At 56.6% G+C, this 22,187-nt stretch overlaps 1 protein-coding gene across 1 annotated transcript in view; it reads left to right on the forward strand.

Annotated features, from left to right (window-relative positions):
* LOC308262248 (maestro heat-like repeat family member 5) overlaps positions 1 to 22,187 on the forward strand; it is a gene marked incomplete at both ends in the record, with an annotated part of 56,678 nt that overhangs the window by 6,753 nt on the left and 27,738 nt on the right. Inside the window, 15 exons of the mRNA XM_080694707.1 lie at positions 64 to 173; positions 336 to 517; positions 1,431 to 1,576; positions 3,046 to 3,174; positions 7,328 to 7,487; positions 8,652 to 8,704; positions 14,554 to 14,661; positions 14,934 to 15,050; positions 15,743 to 15,862; positions 16,819 to 16,977; positions 17,530 to 17,652; positions 18,406 to 18,485; positions 19,458 to 19,593; positions 20,309 to 20,404; positions 21,628 to 21,732. Of these exons, the coding sequence (XP_080550833.1) occupies positions 64 to 173; positions 336 to 517; positions 1,431 to 1,576; positions 3,046 to 3,174; positions 7,328 to 7,487; positions 8,652 to 8,704; positions 14,554 to 14,661; positions 14,934 to 15,050; positions 15,743 to 15,862; positions 16,819 to 16,977; positions 17,530 to 17,652; positions 18,406 to 18,485; positions 19,458 to 19,593; positions 20,309 to 20,404; positions 21,628 to 21,732 (1,824 nt within the window). The remainder of the gene's footprint in view (positions 1 to 63; positions 174 to 335; positions 518 to 1,430; positions 1,577 to 3,045; positions 3,175 to 7,327; positions 7,488 to 8,651; positions 8,705 to 14,553; positions 14,662 to 14,933; positions 15,051 to 15,742; positions 15,863 to 16,818; positions 16,978 to 17,529; positions 17,653 to 18,405; positions 18,486 to 19,457; positions 19,594 to 20,308; positions 20,405 to 21,627; positions 21,733 to 22,187) is intronic.

The raw sequence follows: 22,187 nt of genomic DNA on the forward strand, positions 1-22,187 counted from the left end.
AAGGAGAAGGAAAGTGACAGACACCAGCGTGAAGGGGCCCTACACCCGCCCTTGCTACCGCAGCTCCCTCACTCACCTCGGAGCCCCCACCAGTGGCATCTGGGCAGCCTGGGGCTGCTGTACTTTCCTAAAGAGGCTGACCCCTCCAAGCTAGTGGAGAGCCAGAGAAGGAGGCACAGTACTCTGAGCCCCCACATTCTACTAGCGTGCCTGTCCCTAGTACCTGCTGGTATTGTCTGGGGCCAATTCAAACCCAGGCTGTTTCAGCATCCCTGCATATGCACCCTGAACACACTGGGCACACTGCTGCTCACCCAGGATCCTCTCCATTTCAGAATCTCCTCCCATGTCTCCACACCCATGAAGGAGCCACCTTGCAAGAAGGCACCTCAGGACTGTGTCCACAGAGACAGATGGGGGCACCCTACCACCATCCTGCTCTGCAAGTCCAAGAGCAGCCAGGCTGCCCTGATGCCCAAGGAGCACAAGATGTTCATGGAAGAAGCCTACAATGCAGGTGGGTGATCACCAGCCTCAGGACCCAGTGGGGCAAGCAGTGAGGGGTCCACAGGCAGGGCTGGGTTCCAAAAGCTCCCACCATTCCTCTCCATGGATGCAGCCCTGAGGCGAGGGCTAGAGCACCTTGGAGATGACAAAGGTGTAGACATGTGGACTTTTAGCAGAGAGCCCTGTGCATCACCCTCAGCTTACTCATGGCTCCGGAAGCACCATTCAAAGCACCCAAGATGGTGATCTCCCACCCCACCCTCCAGAGTCTTTCTACAGCCCTCCATCCCTCAGACCTCAGCTTAGGTCTGGGCCCCTTCCCAGGAATGCTTCTACCTTTGTTCAAACACCAGGGAGTCTTGGATGACTGAGCAGAGAATGAAAGGATCAAAGAATGTGTGGATGGAGGGATGGAAGGGGCGAATTCATAAATAGATGGATGGACTGATGGATAGGTAGATGGATCGATTTAAATATGTATGAAGAATGGGTGGGTGGCACATAGGTGGATGGATAGATGGTTTATGAGTGTATGTGTGTATGGGTGGGGAGATGAATATAAGAATGGACAGACAGGCAGATAAATGGATTAGGGGACCAGCAGATGTCTGGGTGAGTGCATCAGCAGATAGACAAATGGGTGGTGATGAATGATGGGTCAATGAGCGGGTGAAATCTGGGTAGGTCAGTGAGTGGGTGGAAATGAGAGTGGTAAATAAGGAGAGACACGCCAGCATGCAGCCCTGCCCTTGGTCCTCTCTTGAGCCCCATGAGGACCCTCTGGACAGTGAGGATGCTCATGACTTCCCAATGTGTGGCGGCCCCTGCCTTCCCAGTCCTGCCTCTCCCTACCCATTCAGCCTTCTACCACAATATGGCTCCTCATGGCCCTCCCGCCCTCATGCCCTTCCTGCCAACTTTAGCTATGTGCTTCAAGATGCTCCGAGACATAAACAACTCAGATCCTCTCCACCTGAAGAACATCATCAAGAAGTTCAAGGTCATGGCTCAGGGATCCCCCCACATGGTGATGGAGACCATCCATGACTACTTCATAGACAACCCCAAGGTGGGAGCTCCTGGGCCCTTGGGGAAGGCATGAGGGGCAAGAGGGGGCTTAGGCCCCAAGGTGGGCTCAGATCCTGGATCCCACCTGGAGTGGCTACATGCCTTGGGAAAATCCCCATCTCCTCCTCTGCTGAAGTGGCTGAGTAGGAAGGAAGGAAAGTGAACAATGTTTGTTGATACCTCTGAAACTTTCCCATCCTCAGAGATGGGACATCTCGGACTTAGGGAAGGGAGGTTCTGCCTGCAGTCACAGAGATAGTAGGGGCAGAAATGGCTGGTGGATAGATGGATAAATGGATGGTGGATGGATGGATGGTGGGTGGGTAGATAAATGGATGAATGGATGGATGGATGGTGAATGGATGGATGGATGGTGGATGAATGGATGGATGGATGGATGGATGGATGGTGGATGGGTGGATGGATGGATGGATGGATGGATGTGGGTGGATAATGATGAGTGAATGGATGAATGATGGATGGATGAAAGAATGATAGATTGATAGATGGATGGATGGATGGATGGTGGGTGAGCAGGTAGATGGATGGTGGATAGATGAATGAATGGTGGGCAAGTTAATGGATGCGATGGAATAATGATGGGTGGGTGGATGGACGGATGGATGATGGGTGGATGGATGATGAATTGGTGGGTGAGTGGATGGAAGATGGACAAATTGAATGATGGTGGGTGGATGGATAGATAGATAGATAGATAGATAGATAGGGACTGAGTGAGTGAGTGGATGGGTGGATGAATGGACGATAGGTGGGTGGATGATTGGTGGGTGGGTGGATGGAAGGTGAATAGATGGAGTGATGATGGGTAAATGGATAGATGATAGATAGATAGATACATAGATGATAGATAAATAGATAACTGTTGTATGATAGGTGGTTGGAAAGATGAAGAGTTATGGTGGATTGATGGAATAATGATGGGCAGATGGGTGGATAATGGATAGTGGAATGATTAATGAACGGATGAATGAGTAGATGGGTGAATGGATGATAGATGATGGATGGATGATGGGTGGATGGATGACCAGTGGGTGAATGGGTAGATGGATGACAGATAAATGAAATGATATACGGATGGGTGGATGGATGATGAATGGATGGATGGTAGAAGAATGGGTGGACAGGAGGATGATGGGTGGGTGAATGAATAAATGGGTGAACTGGGGGGAAGATCTGCCTAAGAGTGAATGAATGAATGAATGAATGACTCTAAAGATGGGATTTTTTAAGTTCCCTTAGCAGTTCCTGAGGCTAGACTGCTCCTTCCTCTAGGTCTCTGCAACACTGATTTAGGACTTTTATATGGCAAGTGTTTGCTAAAGGTTTACTGAGTGCATGGCCCACGGAAGCCACTCCCTGGCCTCCCCTGACCTCCCTCCACCAGTGCGTCTGCAGGCACCTCATGCGTATTCAGACCCAACTGTCCAGTGTCCCCTCTGCCACCCACAGATCTCCAGCAGACACAAGTTCAGGCTGTTCCAGGTCCTGTCAAGTGTCATTGGAGCCAGTGACTTCCTGGAGGAGACCTGGAAGAAACACTTCTTGCAGCTGGCCCTGGAGAACATGACCAAGGCCACGGTGGGTGTCCCCTCCCGGCAGTTCCCAAGGGCTTGGGGGATGTGGGTGGCTCCCTCTGCCACCCCTCGTGTCCTTGCCCCCACCCTTCAGAGCGGCCACAGCGGAGGAAGCCGAGCTCAGTGGGGTGTCTGTCCAAGGCCACAGAGTCCATACACGCTTCTAAACACACAGACATGCCTCCAACTTGGCAGCACAGGGCAAGCGCCCCGTGAGTGTTCTGAGCTGGTTTAGGACTCAGCAGGGCAAGCACACTCTTCACCCAGACTGGGCGCGCATAGATTTCTCCAGCACTCTCAATGCCCCAAGTCCAGGCTGATGCTCCGTGTCACCCTGGGGTCTGCCTACCTCTGCCTTTCTCTTCCTCTTTCTTTCTCTCTCTCTCTCTCTCTCTCTCTCTCTCTCTCTCTCTCTCTCTCTCCCTCTCCCTCTCCCTCCCTCTCCCTCTCCCTCCCTCTCCCTCTCCCTCTCCCTCTCCCTCTCCCTCTCTCTCTCCCTCTCTCTTTTTGTGGTACACCCCTAGCCCTACTTCATTTTTTATTTTGAAGCAGGATCTTGCTAAGTTGCTGAGGGTCCACACTAAGTTGCTGAGGCTGGCCTTGAACCTGCAATCCTGTCTCAGCTTCCCAAGTACTGGGATTACAGGCTGAGCCCAGCCGGGAGCCCCATTTTCTATGCTTCAAAGTCTTCCTCCTCCCCAATTTACTCTTAAATTGCAGACCTACCTCTTCAGCAGTTTCTTTGGAAAGGGCATTTGGAAGGAGAACTTGGAACTATGCAGTTCTGGAAATCTCCCCGTCATTCTATTTCACCCCAGACGGGGCGTGTGCCCGTGTCTTCCTGTCCTCAGTGAGGTGTGGAAGCCCAGAGCCGTTCTGAACACCAGTCCCTTCTATGTGGCCTGCTTTTCCCCTGGGAAGCCGGCAGCATCTTGGTCCTGCGTGTTCTGACATTCCACACCCATATGCCTCGCTCCGGACCTCATTGAGCACCGTGTTCTGCGGTCCTGAGTCCCTCCGCCTGGCCACCTGCATCCCTTGGTTCTGGGAAATTGCTTAGATTGCTGTACTGATGCTATCAGCCCCTCTGCTTCTCTGTTCTTAGCATCCGGGATTCCTCAGGCTGGGATGTGGGACTCTCCCCAGTTCCTGAGTCTTATCTCTCCTTTCCTGCCCTGTTCTGCTCTGAGAGATAGCATCTTCCACACCCTCTATCCAGCTTCCTATTTGGGGCTTTGCGTCTTTAAAGAGATTTTGATTCTGTGCTCAGAAAGTTCCTTTTTCATATCACCCTGGCTGTGAAGAGAAAAAGAATGACTGAGCCCGGCAGTGGAGCACACTTGTAATCCCAGCATTTAGGAGGCTGAGGCAGGAGGATCACAGTTCGAGGACAGCCTCAGCTACTTAGTGAGGTTCTCTGCAACTCAGTGAGACCCTGTTTCAAAATAAAGAATAAAAAATAGGGCTGAGGGTGTAGCCAGAGATAGAATGCCCCTGTGTTCCATCCCCAGACCCCCCCCCCCAAAAAAAAAGAGAAGAGAAAAGAAAAAGAATGTCTGTCTTTCCTCTGCTGTCTGCCACGACCAATACTGGGAACTTGTGTGACCTCAAAGAGTGGGCACTGCTCCCCAAGCCCACAGTCAGCGTGGTGGTGGATGCACCCGCTGGGCGCCCACAGGTCCAATTCAGATCTTCTACCTGGGGGTAGCACCAGATCCTGCAGGTTGGGTCTCAGTCCCCAAGACTGCCCGCCCCCTTCAGACACCAGCCAGGAGCCTGGCTGTGTCATTGCCTCTGACGGACAAGCCGTAAGGTGGGGTCCCCACACCTCGGTGTATTCACTTGCATGAGTGGCTCTCAAAACTCGAGGGACACTCGCATTCATGGAGTTATCAAGAAGGATGTCACGACGCGTGCAGAAGAAGAGATGCAGAGGTGTGGGGAGGGATGTGGAGCGCCTCTGGGTGCGCCACCCTCTGGGACCCCACGGTTCAGCCCTCTGGAAGCTCTCAGGATCCTGCATGGTGGGTTTTCCAGAGGCTTTGCTGCATGGACACGGTTGCTAAAGGACCGGGTGGGAAAGCTGGCCAGCCCTCACGTTCAGAATCTCCTTGGCCCACTCTGGAGCCTGCCTTCCTCCAGGGCAGGGGAAACACTAGTTTCCATGGCCCACCTCAGGGGAAAAACATCCCGGTAGCTATGCCTGCCTGGGGGAAGGATTTGCGAGCCAGGACTTAGAGCCCAAGAGCCGCTCCTGCATCGGCGTGTGGGCGGCTGTCAGGGCTGCGGTGACCTCCCTGGCCTCCAAGCACTTCAGAGAGCGCACGTGAAGTTTTCGCCTCTCGTTCCTCTGGATAGCTGTTCTCTGAGTTGCAGTGGGCTTTGTGGTCTTTTCCCTCCTATGTCCAAAGCTCTGTCCAGTGCAACTGCCCACCAAGGTTAGGAGTCGGCAGGAGGCTCTGGCCCACAGGGGTGAGAGGACGCGGGGCTCCACTGGAGGGTGGCAGGGTCAGCCCACTGCCCAGCCCGAGCCGGCAGCGTCTCTGTGTGTTTCCTCTCGGGCTCCGGGTATTTCTAAGGAAGACCCTGATCCACGGCCTTGCTGCGTCAAGTTCCTGCTCCGTGGCAGTGTTCCCGAGGGCCTGGGACGCGCTGCTCCCTGAGCTCACAGGCCTCCTCGCCTCGCAGAGTCCCCTGCCTCCCTCGGACCAGACCTGTGGAGTCCTGAGGGGCGGGAGTGCAGAGCGGGCAGGGCCTCCTGGGGTGTGACCACTTCTAAACCACTCTCCCCACTTCCTCCCACCCACCACCGCAGTCCCTGAGCTGGGGACACGCGGCAGGTCTCCTACTTCCTCCCAACGGGAGGTGTGCAGCTGGAGGGTGTGCAGGTGGAGGGTGTGCAGGTGGAGGGGTGCAGGTGGAGGTGTACAGGTGAAGGTGTGCAGGTGGAGGGTGTGCAGGTGGAGGTGTGCGGGTGGAGGTGTACAGGTGAAGGTGTGCAGGTGGAGGGTGTGCAGCTGGAGGTGTGCAGCTGGAGGTGTGCAGCTGGAGATTGTGCAGGTGGAGAGTGAGCAGGTGGAGGTGTGCAGGTAGAGGGTGTGCAGGTGGAGGGTGTGCAGGTGGAGGGTGAGCAGCTGGAGAGTGAGCAGGTGGAGGTGTGCAGGTAGAGGGTGTGCAGGTGGAGGGTGTGCAGCTGAAGGTATGCAGCTGGAGGTGTGCAGCTGGAGGGTGTGCAGCTGGAGGTGTGCAGCTGGAGGGCTGGCTCTTGGCTCCCCGCATTGAGCTTAGCTCTTGGTCTTCAGTTCCCTCATCAGTCTCCTCTGGCCTCCAGAATATGATTTTCATTGTCCATCTTTAAAATCTAAATGTAGTTTTAGAGAAAGGGTTGGATCCAACCCGTCGTCTTAACGAGGAGCCCGTGGCTGGGCTCTGTAAGCGGTGCTGGGTGAGTTCATGTGTGATCCAGCAGCATCGCAGTGCAAGTGGGGCGGGACCTCTCACACTGCCATGGGCAGGCGCCAGCCACCACACACGGGGCCCCCACACCCACACACACCCACAGCCATCGCGGAGTGGAGACCAGCGGAATCCAACCCAAGAAGATCCAGAGACGCCACGTGCCAGCCACGTGTGGGCCAGGCAAGAGGCCCCGCGACTCGCCAGGCACAGGAGGCTGCTTTCTCCTGATGACGCCCTGGAGGGTGGGTACAGCGAGGACCAGGGACCTGGCTGGCCGGGCTGGCAAGGAGTCGCCGTCATGCTGGCCCTGCAGGCAGAGAGCTCAGGGCAGGAACACAGCCTCAGCTCCTCGGGCGACCACGGGTAACAGGACACGAAGTTGTCCCAAGCTGCCAGGTGCTCAGGAAGAGGAGCGATGGCTGCTGGAGGCTTGCCTGGGGGTGGGCTAGGATTTACGTGGCCGGGGCAGATGGCTTGGGACCTCCAGGCAGGCAGCAAAGCAGCAAAGCTCTGGAAAAGGGTGGAGAGTGGCGTCTGGGCTGGAGGAGGACGGAGTGTGAGGAGCCCAACACACACAGGCCAGGTTTCCGTGGCCTCAGCTTCCTACCCAAGCATGACTTGATAGCCTGTGTCCCGCAGATCCAGCCAGAGCCCACGCGTGAACCGGCCTGCTCTGACTTGCTCTGCTCCCCCTCCAGGAGCTGGAAGAGATATACCAGGACGCGGCCAGCGATGTGCTGGTGGCCCTCTGCAGGCACTGCTGGCCGGAGGTGGCCCAGCACCTGGAGACGGAGCTCCTGACAGGCGTCTTCCCACACCGCAGCCTCTTCTACGTGATGGGCGTGCTGGCCTCCCAGGGTGAGTGCTGCTGAAAGGAGCGGGACAAGCAGTGGCTGGAAAGAGAGTCACGAGGCGGCCATTTGACAGCGAAACAGGCTTTGGCAGGGTGCACCAGGCTGCTGACCCCAGGCCCCTGGCCACCACCCCTCAGCAGTCTGGCCACTCTTAGAATGGCTCAAGAGGATGACTAAGACCCACTGTGCTGATTCTCAGGGCTACACGCTCCTGCTGTGTCTACACAGATCCAGGACGGGGGTCCAGCAGGGGCCGGGGCAGCTATGACCTCCTACCTCTGACCCTCGACCTCCACCTCTGATGGCACATCTGTCCTCTCCCTGGGCCACAGCAGGCAGGGCAGACACGGCCAGGCTCAGGCAGGCAGCCTGCAGCCAGGGCCCCCGCAGCCCCCCAGCCTGCCCCATGGTGTCTCCGACCCTCTGCCCCTATCATTTATTCACCCACCCACCCACAACTACCCAGCCCGAGCTGCTGGGCGGAACAGGGGCTGCTGGAGGGGCCAGAGCGGGAGAGACCCACTGCCCTGAGGCCAGTAGGAAGGGCTTCCTGGAGGAGGCACCAGTGTGAGATGGCATTGGAGGGGAGCTGGCTCCTGCAAGAAGAGGCCGGGAAGAAGCCGGGAGGCCAGCAAGGCCAGGCTGGGAAGTTCGCACTCTAAGGCCTGCACCAAGTGAGACCCAGCCTGGTGTGGCCCCCACCCTACCCACACCCCAAGAACCATCAGGCTGGGTGGGGTTCCTCTGTACCGAGGGACTCCCAAAGCAACCCCCCTCCCCGCAAGGAAGATCTCCAAAATTCCCAAAAGGCTTTCAGGCTTCACAGGGCTCTAGGAAGGGCTTATTACCCACTCTTGAGGGGACCCCAGCACATCCCAAGGGCCAAGGTCAGAAGGGCCCTTCAGCCACCTGTGGAGAGCCCAAGGCCAGAGAAGGACACGGCCTGTCCAAGGCCACAGGGCGTTCCAGCCCACCTCTCTGGACCTGAGCCCAATTCTGGCTCATATTCCTTCTTGTTTCCTCCACAGAGCCAGGCAGAGGCAAGACCTTGTTGCCCTGGCTCAAGCTGGCTCAAACCAGCATCTGAAGGGTGGGGAGCTGGGGCCCAGGGCCCAGCCCTGGCCCTGAGCTGAGACCCAGCCCAGTAGCCCACCTTCCTGTCCCACAGAGGAGGCTCTCAACAAGGAAGACAGGGAGCACTGGGAAGACCTGCTGACCCAGGTAGGGAGGGAGCCCAGCCTGTTGCTGGGCCTTCGTGAGGACACCGGGAGGGAGGGACGGGAGTCAAGCCACTGCAGAGGGCAACACTACAGCCAGTCCCAAAGTGGGAGGAAGAGGAAGGAGGACAGATGGAGGGAGGGAAATGAGGGAGAGGGAGGGGCAGGGAGGAAGCTGGGTGGGAGGAGAATGCCCACTTTACAGAGCAGCAACCCATATGGGGGAGCAGGCAATCTGGCCTCAGGCAGAGGGCTGGTCACTGGAGTCACCACTGGAACCTCGGTCTCCAGATGCTTGACACAGAGCCGTGGCGGACACATGTGAGCCCTTCCCCAGCCATCCTGGGAGCTGGATCCTGAACTGATATGGGGAGACCAGAGAGGGGCCAGAGCTGAAACCAGGGGGGAAGGGAGCAGCCTGGGGTGGAGTGAGGACGCCACAGCTGAGACAGGGCCAGACCACACTGCCCACTGAGGGACGCACGCAGCTGAGAGGAGGGTCACCACGATCCCTGGAAGGACTGGGTTCAAGGCCAGCTCATCACAGCTGCCTGCCTGGGAGCCTCCTTCGCCTCTCCGTACCTGAGTGTCCCTATGGGCCAGTGAGGGTAACAGTGCCCTGCTGGCTCAGTGGCTTTGAAGATCATTGGCACTGACCCCAGGGGCGCGTGCACGGCGCCCACTCAGGAAGCCTGTACTCTGTCAGTTAGGACTTTCACAAAGTGACAGCAGCAGCAAGACAGCAGCAAAGGGCGGGAGAGAACGCAGCAGCTAATGGAACAGAAGCATGAAGATCACTAAGGGAAGACAGGAACAACTCAGTTAACCAAAGTGATCTAATTGACAACCCTTTCAAATGCAAACAGGACACTCCCAAGCTGGATGGACCACACTCTGGGCATAGATCACGTTTCAATAACCTTAACAGGACTGAAATCGGAAAAAAGTACATTCTCTGACCGAAACATAGATTAGCGGTCAATACTAAAGATGTCTGGAAGAACTCCAAATGCTTGGAACTCAAACAGCGTGCTTCTAAATAACCCATAATTCAAAGAAGAAATCACAGGGAAAATTAAAAATATTTTAAACTGGATGATAATAGAACACGGCATAGAAACAAATGTGAGATACAAGAAGCAATTCTCAGAAGGAAGTTTGTATTTTAATGCCTACATTAGAAAAGGAGAGAGGAAAAATATTTAAATCTTCATTTTAAGAAACTCCCAAAAAAGACCAAATGGAGAGAGGCGGTGTTCATGGGTGAGAAAGTCAGGTGACATTCAGAGAGCCCCAGACTGATTTGTGGATTGACTGCAGCACCAACCAAAATCCCAGGAACTTTTAGTGTAGAATTAAATGTAATCTACAGATTGGGTTTTCATACGGAAATTTCAAAGGTGCTAGAATAGACCAAACAATTCTGAAAAAGAACAAAGTGTAAAAGTCCCACTGCTTGATTTCAAGATTGAGTAAAAGACGGAGTAGAATCATAGCAAAAGACCATCTGCCACGGGCGCGCAAACAGGACGGTGAGCTATTGGCAAAGGTGAGTCAGAAGAGGAAATCCAGTGTAAAACCGCACCACGCAGTCAATGAGTTTTTAAAGGTGCCAGAGCAATTCAGTGAGGAAAGGAAAGTCGTTTAACAGATGGGTCTAGAACAATTACATATTTATGAGGAAGAACAAAATGAACGTTAATGCCTACCTTAAAGCATTTGCAAAAATTAATCAGAGTACAGCCAAGACCTAGTGTAAAGCCAAAAGTCAATGGCTCCTAGAAGAAAACCCAGAGGGAAATCTCGCCACCTTGAAGCTATATTTCTTAGAACATAGAAATCAACCATTATAAAAAAAAAAGTGGGGAGGGGGATTTGACAGCTGGGATTTCATCAAAATTAAAACTTCTTCTTACTAATTGATGTCACTAAGAATATGACCAGGCAGGACACAGATACGTATCTGTCAAGGGACTGTGTACAGAAAAAGCAGTTCCGTAGGGAAAAGACACACAGCTCAGTTTTTTTTAATGAGCAAAAGAATTAAATAGGCACTTCACAAAGGAAGCCATACTTCCCAAAGTAACCAAGACACAAACGAAATGCACCAACCCCGGCGGCCCTCGGAGCCAGGACGACCTCACACACCCCGGCAGAGTTCAGCTAGGACCTGGCGGCAGGAAACGCTGGGCAGCACGCGGGTGGGAACAGAGGGGCCGAGAGGAGAGGACGATCCTAGATCCTACGGCAGCCTCTTAAACACTGGTGCTTCCTTCTGCAGCGACGCACATGACTCAGCCATTCTGCTTTTAGGAATTTTACCCAAGAGGTGTGAAAACATACGTACAAAGGCTTCCTTAATACAGGAGCATTCATAGCAGTCTTACTCATTAAAGCCTCTGACTGGAAATGACCGGAGCTTCCATTTAAAAGCAGAACAACGCCCCCACTCAGGAATCTGAAGCCCACGACCTCACATCCACCCACCGTAGGAAACCAGAGAAAGAAAAGCAAATTAAACCCACGCTAAGCCGCAGCAAAAAGAAAATGCTGAGAATTTAAACAGAACAAGAGGAATGAACTTCTGATGTACCCAGCACTGTGGATGAATCGCAGAAACATTTTGCTGAGTGAGAATGTACCGCACAGAAGCACGAGCTGCAGGATTCCAACCATGCACCTCACTCCAGAAAAGGCAAAGCTAATCTACAGCAGAACTTAAAGAGTAAATTGATAGTAGCTGGGCTCAGTGGCACACGCCTATAATCCCAGTACTTGGGAGACTGAGACAAGAGGATTGTTTGAGGCCAGCCTCAGCAACTTACTGAGGTGCTATTTTAAAATAAAAATAAAAGGATAGCTATGTGGCTCGGAGGTAGAACACCCCCATACTGGTTCAGTCCCCGATACAGCACACATTAAAAGAAAGTTTGGTAGTGATGGAAATTAAGTAGAAAGGTTAATATAAACGTAGAGCGAGCTGTCTGGCATGGCAAATGCCCCATACCTTGACAGTGTGTGAATTACGTGGGCTTAACATTTGTTCAGATCTTTTGGCTCGGCAATAAATCTCTGTGTGTTTCACTGTAAGTTAAGAATGCCTCCCTCAACTTTTAAAATATTTAAAATTTTCAAAAATTCAAAAGCTAGAGCAAAGATATATTTAAAAATTCAGACCATTTCAGATTTTTTAAAAATTAAAATGGCACCCATCCTGGAGATCCCATAGGTATCTGGAGCAGGATCTGGGGCCGGTGCAGAATCAGATATGTCGATAGCTCTGCTTCAGCGCCCTCGGTATTCACACCAAGTCCCATAACTCATGTCACGTTTACTTCTGAGTGTTGGAATTTGAATTGCAGACAAGGAGCTGGGGTGCTGGTACTTACAGCACTGAACAGACAGTAAGGGCTGGGGACTCTGCAGACACCTGCCCTCCAGGCTTGAGAGCCGTCCAGGAGAGGATGCAGCCCCGCAGACAAGCTCCAACAGATTCCTCCCTGAGTGGGGAGCTATTTCCATTTCAGGAACCAAGGGATCCAGGCCAGGGAGGGCCCCGCAATCCCACCTGCAGGGGCGCTAAGATCGGCTTGCTTTAATGTTGAGCAAAGCCTTTTAACTGCTCTTTCCAAAACTTAAGAAACAAAAGCGAAGCTGTAAATCCGATCACCCCGCTACCAAAGATACTTCCTTGAGGCTGCAGTCCTGCATCACAGAGCATGTAGACACAGCGGGAGTGCAGGAGGCACGCAAGGCCTCTGCCAGCTAATATGGCAAACTGCCCTACCGTAAACTGACTTTTACAAGTGGAAGGAGAGTGTTCTGAAGCAATAAAAACCCGGTCGGTGTATGAACCAGAAGCGTAGGTGTTAATTATTATCAAGTATTATATACTGCACATATTGCATGCAGCACCTTACTTTTGTAAGATGGCATGGAGGTAGGCTTGATTCGTCAGCATCACTACGAACACGTGGGCAAAGCCATCCGGAGGCCACGGCATCACTGGGCGGCAGGAATGTTCCAGCTCCGCTCTATCGTGGTCTAATGGACATGTCGCATGTGGTCCACCGTTGACCCAAACGTCACAATTCAGGACGTGACTATTCAGCAATTCTCACTCTACCAGTCTTGGCCAAAGTGATGCATAATCTTAATTTCCATTCCTTAGATATTAGCAAAGTTGGGTTTATGAGATCCTGATCATATGTTTTTTCGTCCTTTTTAAATGAAGTATCCTGGGCACATGCCTAGGTACTTGCGAGGTAAGTAATCCCAGTACTTGCGAGGCTGAGACAGGAGAATTTCAGGTTTTAGGACAGCTTCGGCAATTTAGCAAGACCCTCGGCAACTTATCGAGACCCCGTTTCAAAATAAAAGGTAAAATAAGGGCTTGGAGTTCAACTCAGAAGTAGAAAACCCTGGGTTCAATCCCTAGTACCAAAAAAAGGATTGTTTGCCTTCTTTCTTATTGGATTTTAAAGGCTATTTTTAATTTAATTTATAATGGCTTTGCTTAACAAGCTCCTTTAAATGCTAACAATGTTACATGGATAAATGTTAAGACACTTACCAGTCATTTAACATTGTTTACTTTGGAATCACACTTAGAAAGGGCATCCGCACACCAGGACCTTGAGGGAGGCCTTGGGCATGTTCAGTCACAAAATCTGGGGACGCTGAGAAGGACAGAATCTTGCAGAGTCACCATTACAGACCATGGGATAGTAGTCTCAGAACTTTCAGAATCCTAGATTTTGAAAGGACATTTCATTTGATCTCTCATTCATTGATTTAAAAACATTAATGGAGCCAGGCATGGTGGCGCACGCTTGTAATCCCCGCACTTGGGAGGCTGAGACAGGAGGATCGCGCAGGTTCGAAGCCAGCCTCAGCTACTTAGTGAGGCTCTCAGCAATTTAGTGAGACCCTGTTTCCAAAAATATATATAAAATGGGTCTGGGAGTATAGCCCGGAGGTAGAAAGCCTCTGGGTTCCACCCCCAGTACCATCAAAAAAAAAAAAAAATTAATGGAGCTGGAGGTGAGGTGAAGTGCACTTGGAACCCAGTACTTGGAAGATTGAGATAAGAAGGTCTCAGGTTCAAGGCCAGCCTCAGCTACTTAGCAAGACCATGTTTCAAAATAAAAAGAAATAAATAACTGGGCGTGGTGGTGCACACTTGCAATCCCTGCATTTGCGAGGCTAAAATAGGAATATTGCAGTTCACGGCCAGCCTCAGCTACTTAGTAAGGCCCTTTGCAACTCAGTGAGACCCTGTTTCAAACTGAAGAATAAAAAAATAGGGCTAGAGGTGTAGCTCGGAGGTAGAATGTCCCTGGGTTCCATCCCCAGAACCAAAAATATAATAATAAGTAAATAAAGGGCTGAGGGTGCAGCTCAGAAGTAGAATGCTCCTGGGTTCAATCTCCAGTACCACAAAAATAATAAAATAAACATTAATAGAGTAGCCACCGCATGTCTGCCACTACGCCAAGAGCTAGGGATGCGGTGTGGACAGAATAGACCAGGTCCTGCCCCCAGCGCCCACCTGCAGAGGGGCCACCTTCATCTAACACCAAAGCTCCATCATGGCAGAGACCCTGGTCTGTGCTGGGGCGTGGCCCAGATCCACTGTGCAGCCTCCCAGGCTCCTGGTTTCCTGTCTCACCTTGACCAGCTTGAGGAACAAGCTCCTCTTCCCATTCCCAAGGCAGTGCCTGGAGACCCGAGGAGGGAGGGCCGAGAGGGCAATGGAGGTGGGCTCCACGGCCTGAGCCCAGGCTGGCAGAGGCCCAGCTGCCGGGGTGGAGGGAGGGATGGACGCACCCCTGCCACCCCCTCTGTTCACAGATAGCTGCCAAGTCTGTCCAGTTCCTGAACACGGATGCATGGTCCAAGCAACTGCTGTGGGCCCTCACCAAACCCAGCCAGACCCAGCAGGAGGACTCCCCAGAGAAGGTGGGTCCCATTCCCCAGGGAGTGCCGGCCTACCCACCAGGCGGGCCCAGGGACTCCGTCCACAGGATGCACAGGGCCCATAAAAAGAAACTGGTGGACCTCAAAAGAAACCGGGGTGGGCCTTGACAGCAGTACTAGAAGCCACGCCCTTCCCCGCCAGGCATGGCATAGGTAACCCCAGGAACCAAGAGAACAAGGTCAGGGAGGTCCCAGAGGTGGCGGCAGGCCAGGCCAGGGGGTCAGCACAACACAGGACACTGACCTCCCGCCAGGCCTTCCTGTTCACCTACTATGGACTGATCCTTCAAGCCGAAGAGAACAGCACCCTGGTCAGGACGCACCTGCAAGGCCTCCTGGAAACGTCCCACCAGTGGCCCAAGCAAAGGGAGGTGAGCACCCAGCCCTCCGTCCCCAGGACCACAGGGCCCTGGCCCTGGTCACACACTGAGCCTGACCCCGGTCACAGGCTGGGCCCTGGCCCTGGTCACACGCTGAGCCCTGGCCCTGGCCTGAGCCTGGGCCCTGGCCCTGGTCACACACTGAGCCCTGGCCCTGGTCACACACTGAGCCCTGGTCCTGGTCACACACTGAGCCCTGGCCCTGGTCACACACTGAGCCTAACCCCGGTCACAGCCTGGGCCCTGGCCCTGGTCACACACTGAGCCCTGCCCTGGCCTGAGCCTGGGCCCTGGCCCTGGTCACACACTGAGCCCTGGTCCTGGTCACACACTGAGCCCTGGCCCTGGCCTGAGCCTGAGCCCTGGCCCTGGTCACACACTGAGCCCTGGTCCTGGCCTGAGCCTGGGCCCCGGCCTATCCTAAACTCAGCCTGACCCACCCTAGCCTGCATGTTCTTCCTTTACGCCACACACACCTCTTCAATCCCGACCTGGCTCAGTCTGCTCAGAACTGGCATGAGAGTCCTCCAGGACTCCCCCTCCACCTGCCTCCCTCCTCTACCTTAAAAGAGGACCCCCCAGGGTTGGGCTCAGAGTCGCTCATCCCAAAAAGTGTGCAGCTGAGTATGATGCCCTGAGACTCAGATGAATTCCTGCCCCCTGGTGGGCCCCCTCCCCCACAGGGCATCGCTCTCACCCTGGGGCTGGCCGCCTGCCGGCACTTGGACGACGTCTGGGCCGTCCTGGACCAGTTTGGGCGGAGCAAGCCCATCAAATGGAGCCTGCAGAGCTTCTCCCAGAAGGTACCGCTGGGCTTCAGTGCAGCCTGGGACCCAGGACCCCAGCCTCCAGGAAGGGGGTCCTCCTAGCTGGGACCCCAGGGCAAGGTCACAAGCACTGGCTTCAAGTCACACACCCCCACCAGACTCCAGTCCTGCCTTCAGTGTGACCACCCCCACCCCACCCGCCTCTGATTCCTTCTCCTGAATAAGTCTCCCATCATGACTAAAAAAAAAGCTGGGGCCATAGGGAGCCAGGCACACAGCAGGTGACAGGCAGTGCCGGGCCTGCCTGTGCAGGGACAGCTCCTGTCAGGCCATAGGTGGCCCCTGGGCAGGTGACCATCTGAAAAGACACACACCAATGGCAAAGACTCCTGCTGGAGGCACAGTGGCCAGACTGTTCCCCCAAGGATCCCAGCGGCAAAGGAGAGAGGGCGGTCTCCTGCTGCCCTCTGGGCCTGCTCACAGCTAACCCCAACACCCAGAGAGAGCTGCGGGTCCCTCAAGGTCCCAGAGCTGGCAAGTGGCAGAGGAGGGCCAGGAGCCCATGGCCAGACCCTCGGAGGTGCCTGGTCACCGGAGGGCAAGGGCATCCATGGCCCAAACAGCACTGGGAACGGCCCGCCCCACACACAGGGTCGGCAGCTCCACAGGCCCCGTTACAGCTCTGAGGGTGCGGCACGCCCCTCCTGGGCCTCCGCAGCCCCAGGGGCACCTGGCGCCAGACCTTGCCCCGCCCTGCAGGTAGGGGCCCCTGGGAAGGGGCTGTCACGGGAAAAGAAAGTAGGCCCTGAGCACCGCCATCCGGCAGAGCCTAACACCCTAACCGCCCTGGGCGGCCCTCCATGGCCCAGCCCAGCCCCTGAAAGATAAACTGAGGCCCAGCAGCCTCAGGATACCTGCCTCCAGCATCCCGCTGGGGCCCGGGGAACTTTCTGTCACCTTGGGCCTGACGTGCTGTGTCTATCCTCACTCACACCCGTGGCCAGAGTACGGAGGACCTGCGGTGGAAATGGGCCAGCAGCACCATCCTCCTCGCATACGGCCAGGTGGCGGCCAGGGCCAAGACGCACATCCTCCCGTGGGTGGACAACATCTTGTCCAGGATGGCCTTCTACTTCCACTACAGCTGCTGGGTACAGCCGGGCTGGCCCCTTCCCCAGCCCCAGCTCTCCAGGGACCGACTAGGAGGGCTCCAGCCGAGCCACCCACCAGACGCCCAGAGCCCCGCAGTTCCAGAACCAGCCGGGGCTGCGGCCATGTCCCCACTTCCCGGCCCTCCCCGGGACGCGGAGGAAGCAGGAGCAGCTCCCCGTTTGCGACCCCAGGTCCTCCTCCCTATCCTGTGTCCTCCGAGACTCCATCCCCGACTTCTCAAAAGCAAACCCTGGATTTTCACTTTTGGGTGGGGGTGATGTCCACCCCTCTGCTCCGCTCCAGGCCCTCCAACCCAAGTCATCCTGAGGCAGAAGTGTGGCTTGTGGCCAAGCCCTAGCTACGAGGCTGCCCCCAAGCATGGCCGAGGATTCACACTGTCACTCCAGGCTCAAGAAAACCTCAGGCTCCTCCTAGAAACATCGCAGGCACGGCTCCAGCTGGTGGCCACTCTTCCCTGCATGCTGGCTCCTGCACTCTGCTGGGCTCTCGGCCTGACCTCTCCCCTTTGTCCCGGGGCCTGACCCATGCAGGACGAGACGCTGAAGCACAGCTTCCTTGAGGCCAGCATGATGCTGGTGGGAGCCATCCACCGGAACGAGGGCGCCCACAGCTACGAGTTCGCCCAGCTCTCTGGGCTCATCGAGTGTCTCACGGTGCGTGCCAGGCCCAGGCAGAGGGCTTCCTCAGACCAGAGCCTTCCAGACAAAGGGGCCGCCCTCAGCCCAGCGCCCTCCCTGGCAGCAGGGACCTCCCCCTCAGCCCAGCACCTTCCCGGGAAGAGAGGCCTTCCTTCAACCCAGCTCGGCAGAGGCGAGGGGCACATCCATGTCCCTCATAGGAACAGCTAGGTGTCCCCCAGGTCACTTGGTTCTCACAGGCTCCCGGGCTGGCCGGGTACATGACCACGCCGGGAGACGCTACGGGTCCCCGCAGGCCAGCGCCACCCACTCCGCACATGTTGACCTGGCTGGGCTGGGCAGCCACTGGGGCTCTTGGCTTCTAGTGGCAGAAACACACGTGTGACTGGGTGATTGTAGCAGGAGCAAGAAGAACTGTTAAAGGACAGCTCTGCCCTCATTCCCGCTGGGGCCCAGCCACTGAGCTCCACAGACCCTGCCTCCTGTTAACACATGTGCGACAAGGCCCTGCTCCTACCAGTAATGAGCTGGAACAGGTGGCGACGTGCCCGAGGGCGCGCAGCCAGGGCGTGGGGACCAGGCGCGGGCCTGACCTGCCTGCTCCAGGCTGACTCTGCAAGCAGGGCCAGACCGCAGAGGCCCCCCAGGTGGGGGAGTGGCTGGGCATGGCCCTGCGCGTCCCAGGCGTGCCAGGCGTTGATGCAGGGATGAGACCTGGTGTCCACACTGGGCCGGGCCAGCCTGAGCGGCTCCACCTCTGCCTTGCAGGTTCTGATGGAGAAGGAGCCGCAGGACACGCTGTGCACGGCCAGCCGCCAGCGGACCATCCAAGTCATCTCCAGTCTCTGGTAGGCCGCCCTCAGCAGCAGGTCTCACTGCAAAGGGGGCAGTCGGGCAGCCCAAACGGCCCTGGGGAGGGGCAGGCGGAGCCGGGGGCATCCACTCTGAGAACCGAGTTTAAACCCCAAACCCCTTCGCCGGGTTTGGTGGCACAGGCTTGTAATCACAGCATTTAAGAGGCCGAGACAAGAGGATGGCGGTTCGCGGCCAGCCTCCGCTACTTAGTGAGATGCTCTGCAAGTCGGTGAGACCCTGTTTCAAAGTAAAAAGTAGGGCAGGGGGTGTAGCTCAGAGGTTGAATGCCCCTGAGTTTCATCCCCAAACCCGCAAAAATAAAATAAAATAAAACAAACCACAACCACAACCCTCCAAGCCCCGTTTCCTAATTCATCCTGTGCTGAACTGCTGAGAGCCGTTTACGCTCCAGGCACCCTCGGGGCTTGGGGACCCAGCTGTGAGCCCGCAGGGAGCGGCCCTGTGCTCCACGCTGGGGGAGACAGACAGTCCTCAGACCACAGCTCTGGGGCGGTGAGACACTGAAGGGAACAGCATGAAAAGCGACTGGGGCGGAGTGCAAAGCCCCCGGGGCGGGGCCAAGGGCTGCCTGAGACACGCATTGGTTCAACAGCAGCTAATTACTGACTGTTGATGACAGCTCCGTGAGCTCGGTGCTCTTCTAGGCTCCAGGACCCAGCTTGAGGCCGCGCCAGGCTGCCCTGAGAGGGGGCTTTTGTACAAAGCCCTGACAGGGTGAGAGACTGAGCCCTGCCCATACTCGGCTGAGAGGGCAGCAAGTGTAAAGGCCCTGTGGCTGGTGCACACTGGGCTTCTACAGGACCTGCTAGGGTACACGGAGCAGGCGGAGAGCCATAAGGCCTGCAGTGTTGGAAGCGGAGGCCGGGCATGCTGAGCCTGGGGGGGTCCCTGGAGGGCCCCTCCCAGCCCCCGTCCTTAGGCACGCACTCTTGGTCTCCCAACAGCGAGCTAAGGCCACCCATGGACTTGAGCAGGAAATCACGGCTGCTGGCCGCCTGCCTCCACGGCGTGTTCGCCCTGCCGCTGATGGACACCCTGAGGAAGCACACCTGCCTCTTTTTGGAGCCGCCCGACATACAGGTGCAGCGCTGACCTCCACACAGGGGCATCTGGCCCAGCCAGCTGGCTGGGCGGAAGGGCCCCTGGCCACCGCTGGCAGGGCTGCGGGTCCCAGGAGTTTCATGCCAGAACTGGGCCTCCACTTGCCCAGCTGTGGAACGGGATGATGATAACCAGACCTGGGGTGACTGAGCTGAGACACTGAGCGTGCGCGACACCTGCAGGGGCGGCCCAGAAACAGTGGCATGAGCAGCCTCCTGCCATCCAGACAGCCAGCACGCAGAGGCTGGCAGCACTGGTACTGACCAGGGCAGGGCCTCGATGGCCGGCGAGGTGGCTGGGTCGGGCTGCACTATTCTCTGAGCTCCCGAGCAGCCCAGGGGAGGCCTACAGGAAGAGAGCTGCCTCTGAAAGATGAGTCCCCAAGGGTCCAGCCCAGGCAGTCACCGAGCCCAGTGGCCCTGAGTCACCACCCCTGCAGGGTGGGCTCGCCCGTGCAGATACTCAGACTGGCCATGCCCAGCAGGCCTGCCTGGCCACCCGCAGCCCCAGCGACGGTGGAGGGAGGTACTCTGCAATTGCGCTCAGCACCCTGGCCCGCCCACCACTCCTTCCTGGGTTCTGTTGAGGAAGAGCTGCCCCTGCAGGGAGACGCCTGTCATTGCTCCTGGCCACCCCCGGCCTGGGGCAGGCAGGGCACAAGGGCCTTGGCTCACCCACACACGCACTCACGCAGAGCCTGTATAGCCAGACCGTGGAGGCGCTGGACCACATGCTGCAGAGATTCATCACTCAGAGCCCCACAGCGGACGAGCTGCACTTCCTACTGTCGGTGAGGCCCGGGGCGGGGAGGGGTCCCCAGCAGAGGAAGCAGGAGCTCCCCACATTTAGGGATTCCAGTGGTTTGGGGTAGCGGGAGGGGAGGCAGGGCAGCAGGTGCATCCTGATGGAAAGGGTCTTGTGAGAAAATGCCCCATCCGGGGAACTCTCCCTGGAGTGTGCCCAGGTCTCCCAGCCCGCAGCTCCGCCCTCACCTTCCATGGGTCCTGCCTCAGTGGCAGTCCAGGGGCAGAGGCCTGGCCCAAAGGGAAGGCTGTCTAGAGAGCCAGAGGTCAGAGCCAGCAGGCCCTCACGAGGGGCCGCAGTGAGGACTCAGGTGGTGTCCGGCAGGGCAAGACGCCACAGCAGAGGCTTCAGGGGCAAGGGAGCAGTGTGGACTCTCTGGTCAGAAGGAGAGCTCTGGCGGCTGGGGCGGGAGATGGCAGGATGAGGGTCAGGGCCAGGGCCAGGCCCCTCAGGAGGCCGGGCTGGAGGTGAAGGAAGGCCCCCAGCCCGGGGGTCGGGGGTGGGAGCCAGGGGAGCCGTGGATAGGATGAGCACCATGTCCAGGCTCCCCAGGGGAAGTCACAGAGGTTTCCCAGGCCATCACTGGCGGCCCAGTGTCCAAGGGTTGAGTCTCCTCCCCGTTCAGATTCCCAACTCCACCCACCATGCAACAGAGCAGCTCTGCAGTGGCTGGAGGCCACCCAGCGTTGACTGTTCCAAGATGCTCTGTACCGCGGGGCATGGTAGTGCACTCCTGTAATCCCAGTCCTTGGGAGGCTGAGACAGGTTCAAGGACAGCTTCAGTGCTACGTAAGAGACTGTCAGCAACCTAGTGAGACCCTGTTGCAAAACAATAAAACAAAAAGGACTTGGGATGTAGCTTGGAGGTAGAATGCCCCTGAGTTCATTCTCGAGGACCGCAAAACAAGACGCTTTGTATCCCTGGGCACTCATTGTGCACAGAGAAAGTTCTAGCAAGGACTCCAGGGGCACAGTAGTAAGAACCAGAACCCGAGGGGCTTACACAGGAGGAAATGATGGTGGCCTGGGGACAGAAGGACTGGCCAGTAGCGCAGTGGTCTGGGAAGGGCACGGGAAGCCTGGCAGGGCACCCAGGAGCCTGGCTGAGGGAGGGGTGGGCCTGAGCCCGGGGTGTGGCTGCAGCAGGCGGTGGGCAGAGCTTGCCCGCGCTGGCTGCTGCCCCCTCCCTGATCCCGCCCACCTCCCCAGCACCTGTATGGCTGGCTGGCCTCAGAGAAGGTACAGGAGCGACAGCGGGCGACACACACCTGCACCACCCTCCTCAAATTCCTGAACTGCAAGCTCTGCCTGCACGTGAGTACCCACTTCCTTGTGCACCCTCTGGACTGCGCAGCTCCCAAAACCTGCCAGGCTCACAGGGTTCCAGGGTGCAGATGACCGTGCCTCCAGGCCAGAGTGAGTCCCTGAGCGAGCATCCTGAAGCCCTGCCCAGGCTCCATGGTGGTGGGCAGCCCTGGCACTGTCCCCTCTTACACTTGGGAACACAGGCTGCCAGGAAGGACCTGCCAAGGCCTCACAGCTGGGCTCTGACCCAGAGGGCTTGCCCTGGCCTGAGAGCAGTCCCGCCCTGCGCCCTGAGGCCTGGGTCCTGCTTTGCCTCCCCAGCCTCCGCTGCTCATCACTAAAATGAGTGGAAACCTCCCAGAGGGGCGTGGTGGGTGCAGGCTGAGGCAGCCTGCACAGGGGGCTGCTTATGTGCGGAGCGACCCCTCCTCGCCGCTTCAGCCAGGGCCCCAGCACCTCCTGGT

This window comes from Muscardinus avellanarius, assembly GCF_963383645.1.
Source record: "Muscardinus avellanarius genome assembly, chromosome: 4".
In the NCBI taxonomy this organism is placed as follows: Eukaryota; Metazoa; Chordata; class Mammalia; order Rodentia; family Gliridae; genus Muscardinus; species Muscardinus avellanarius.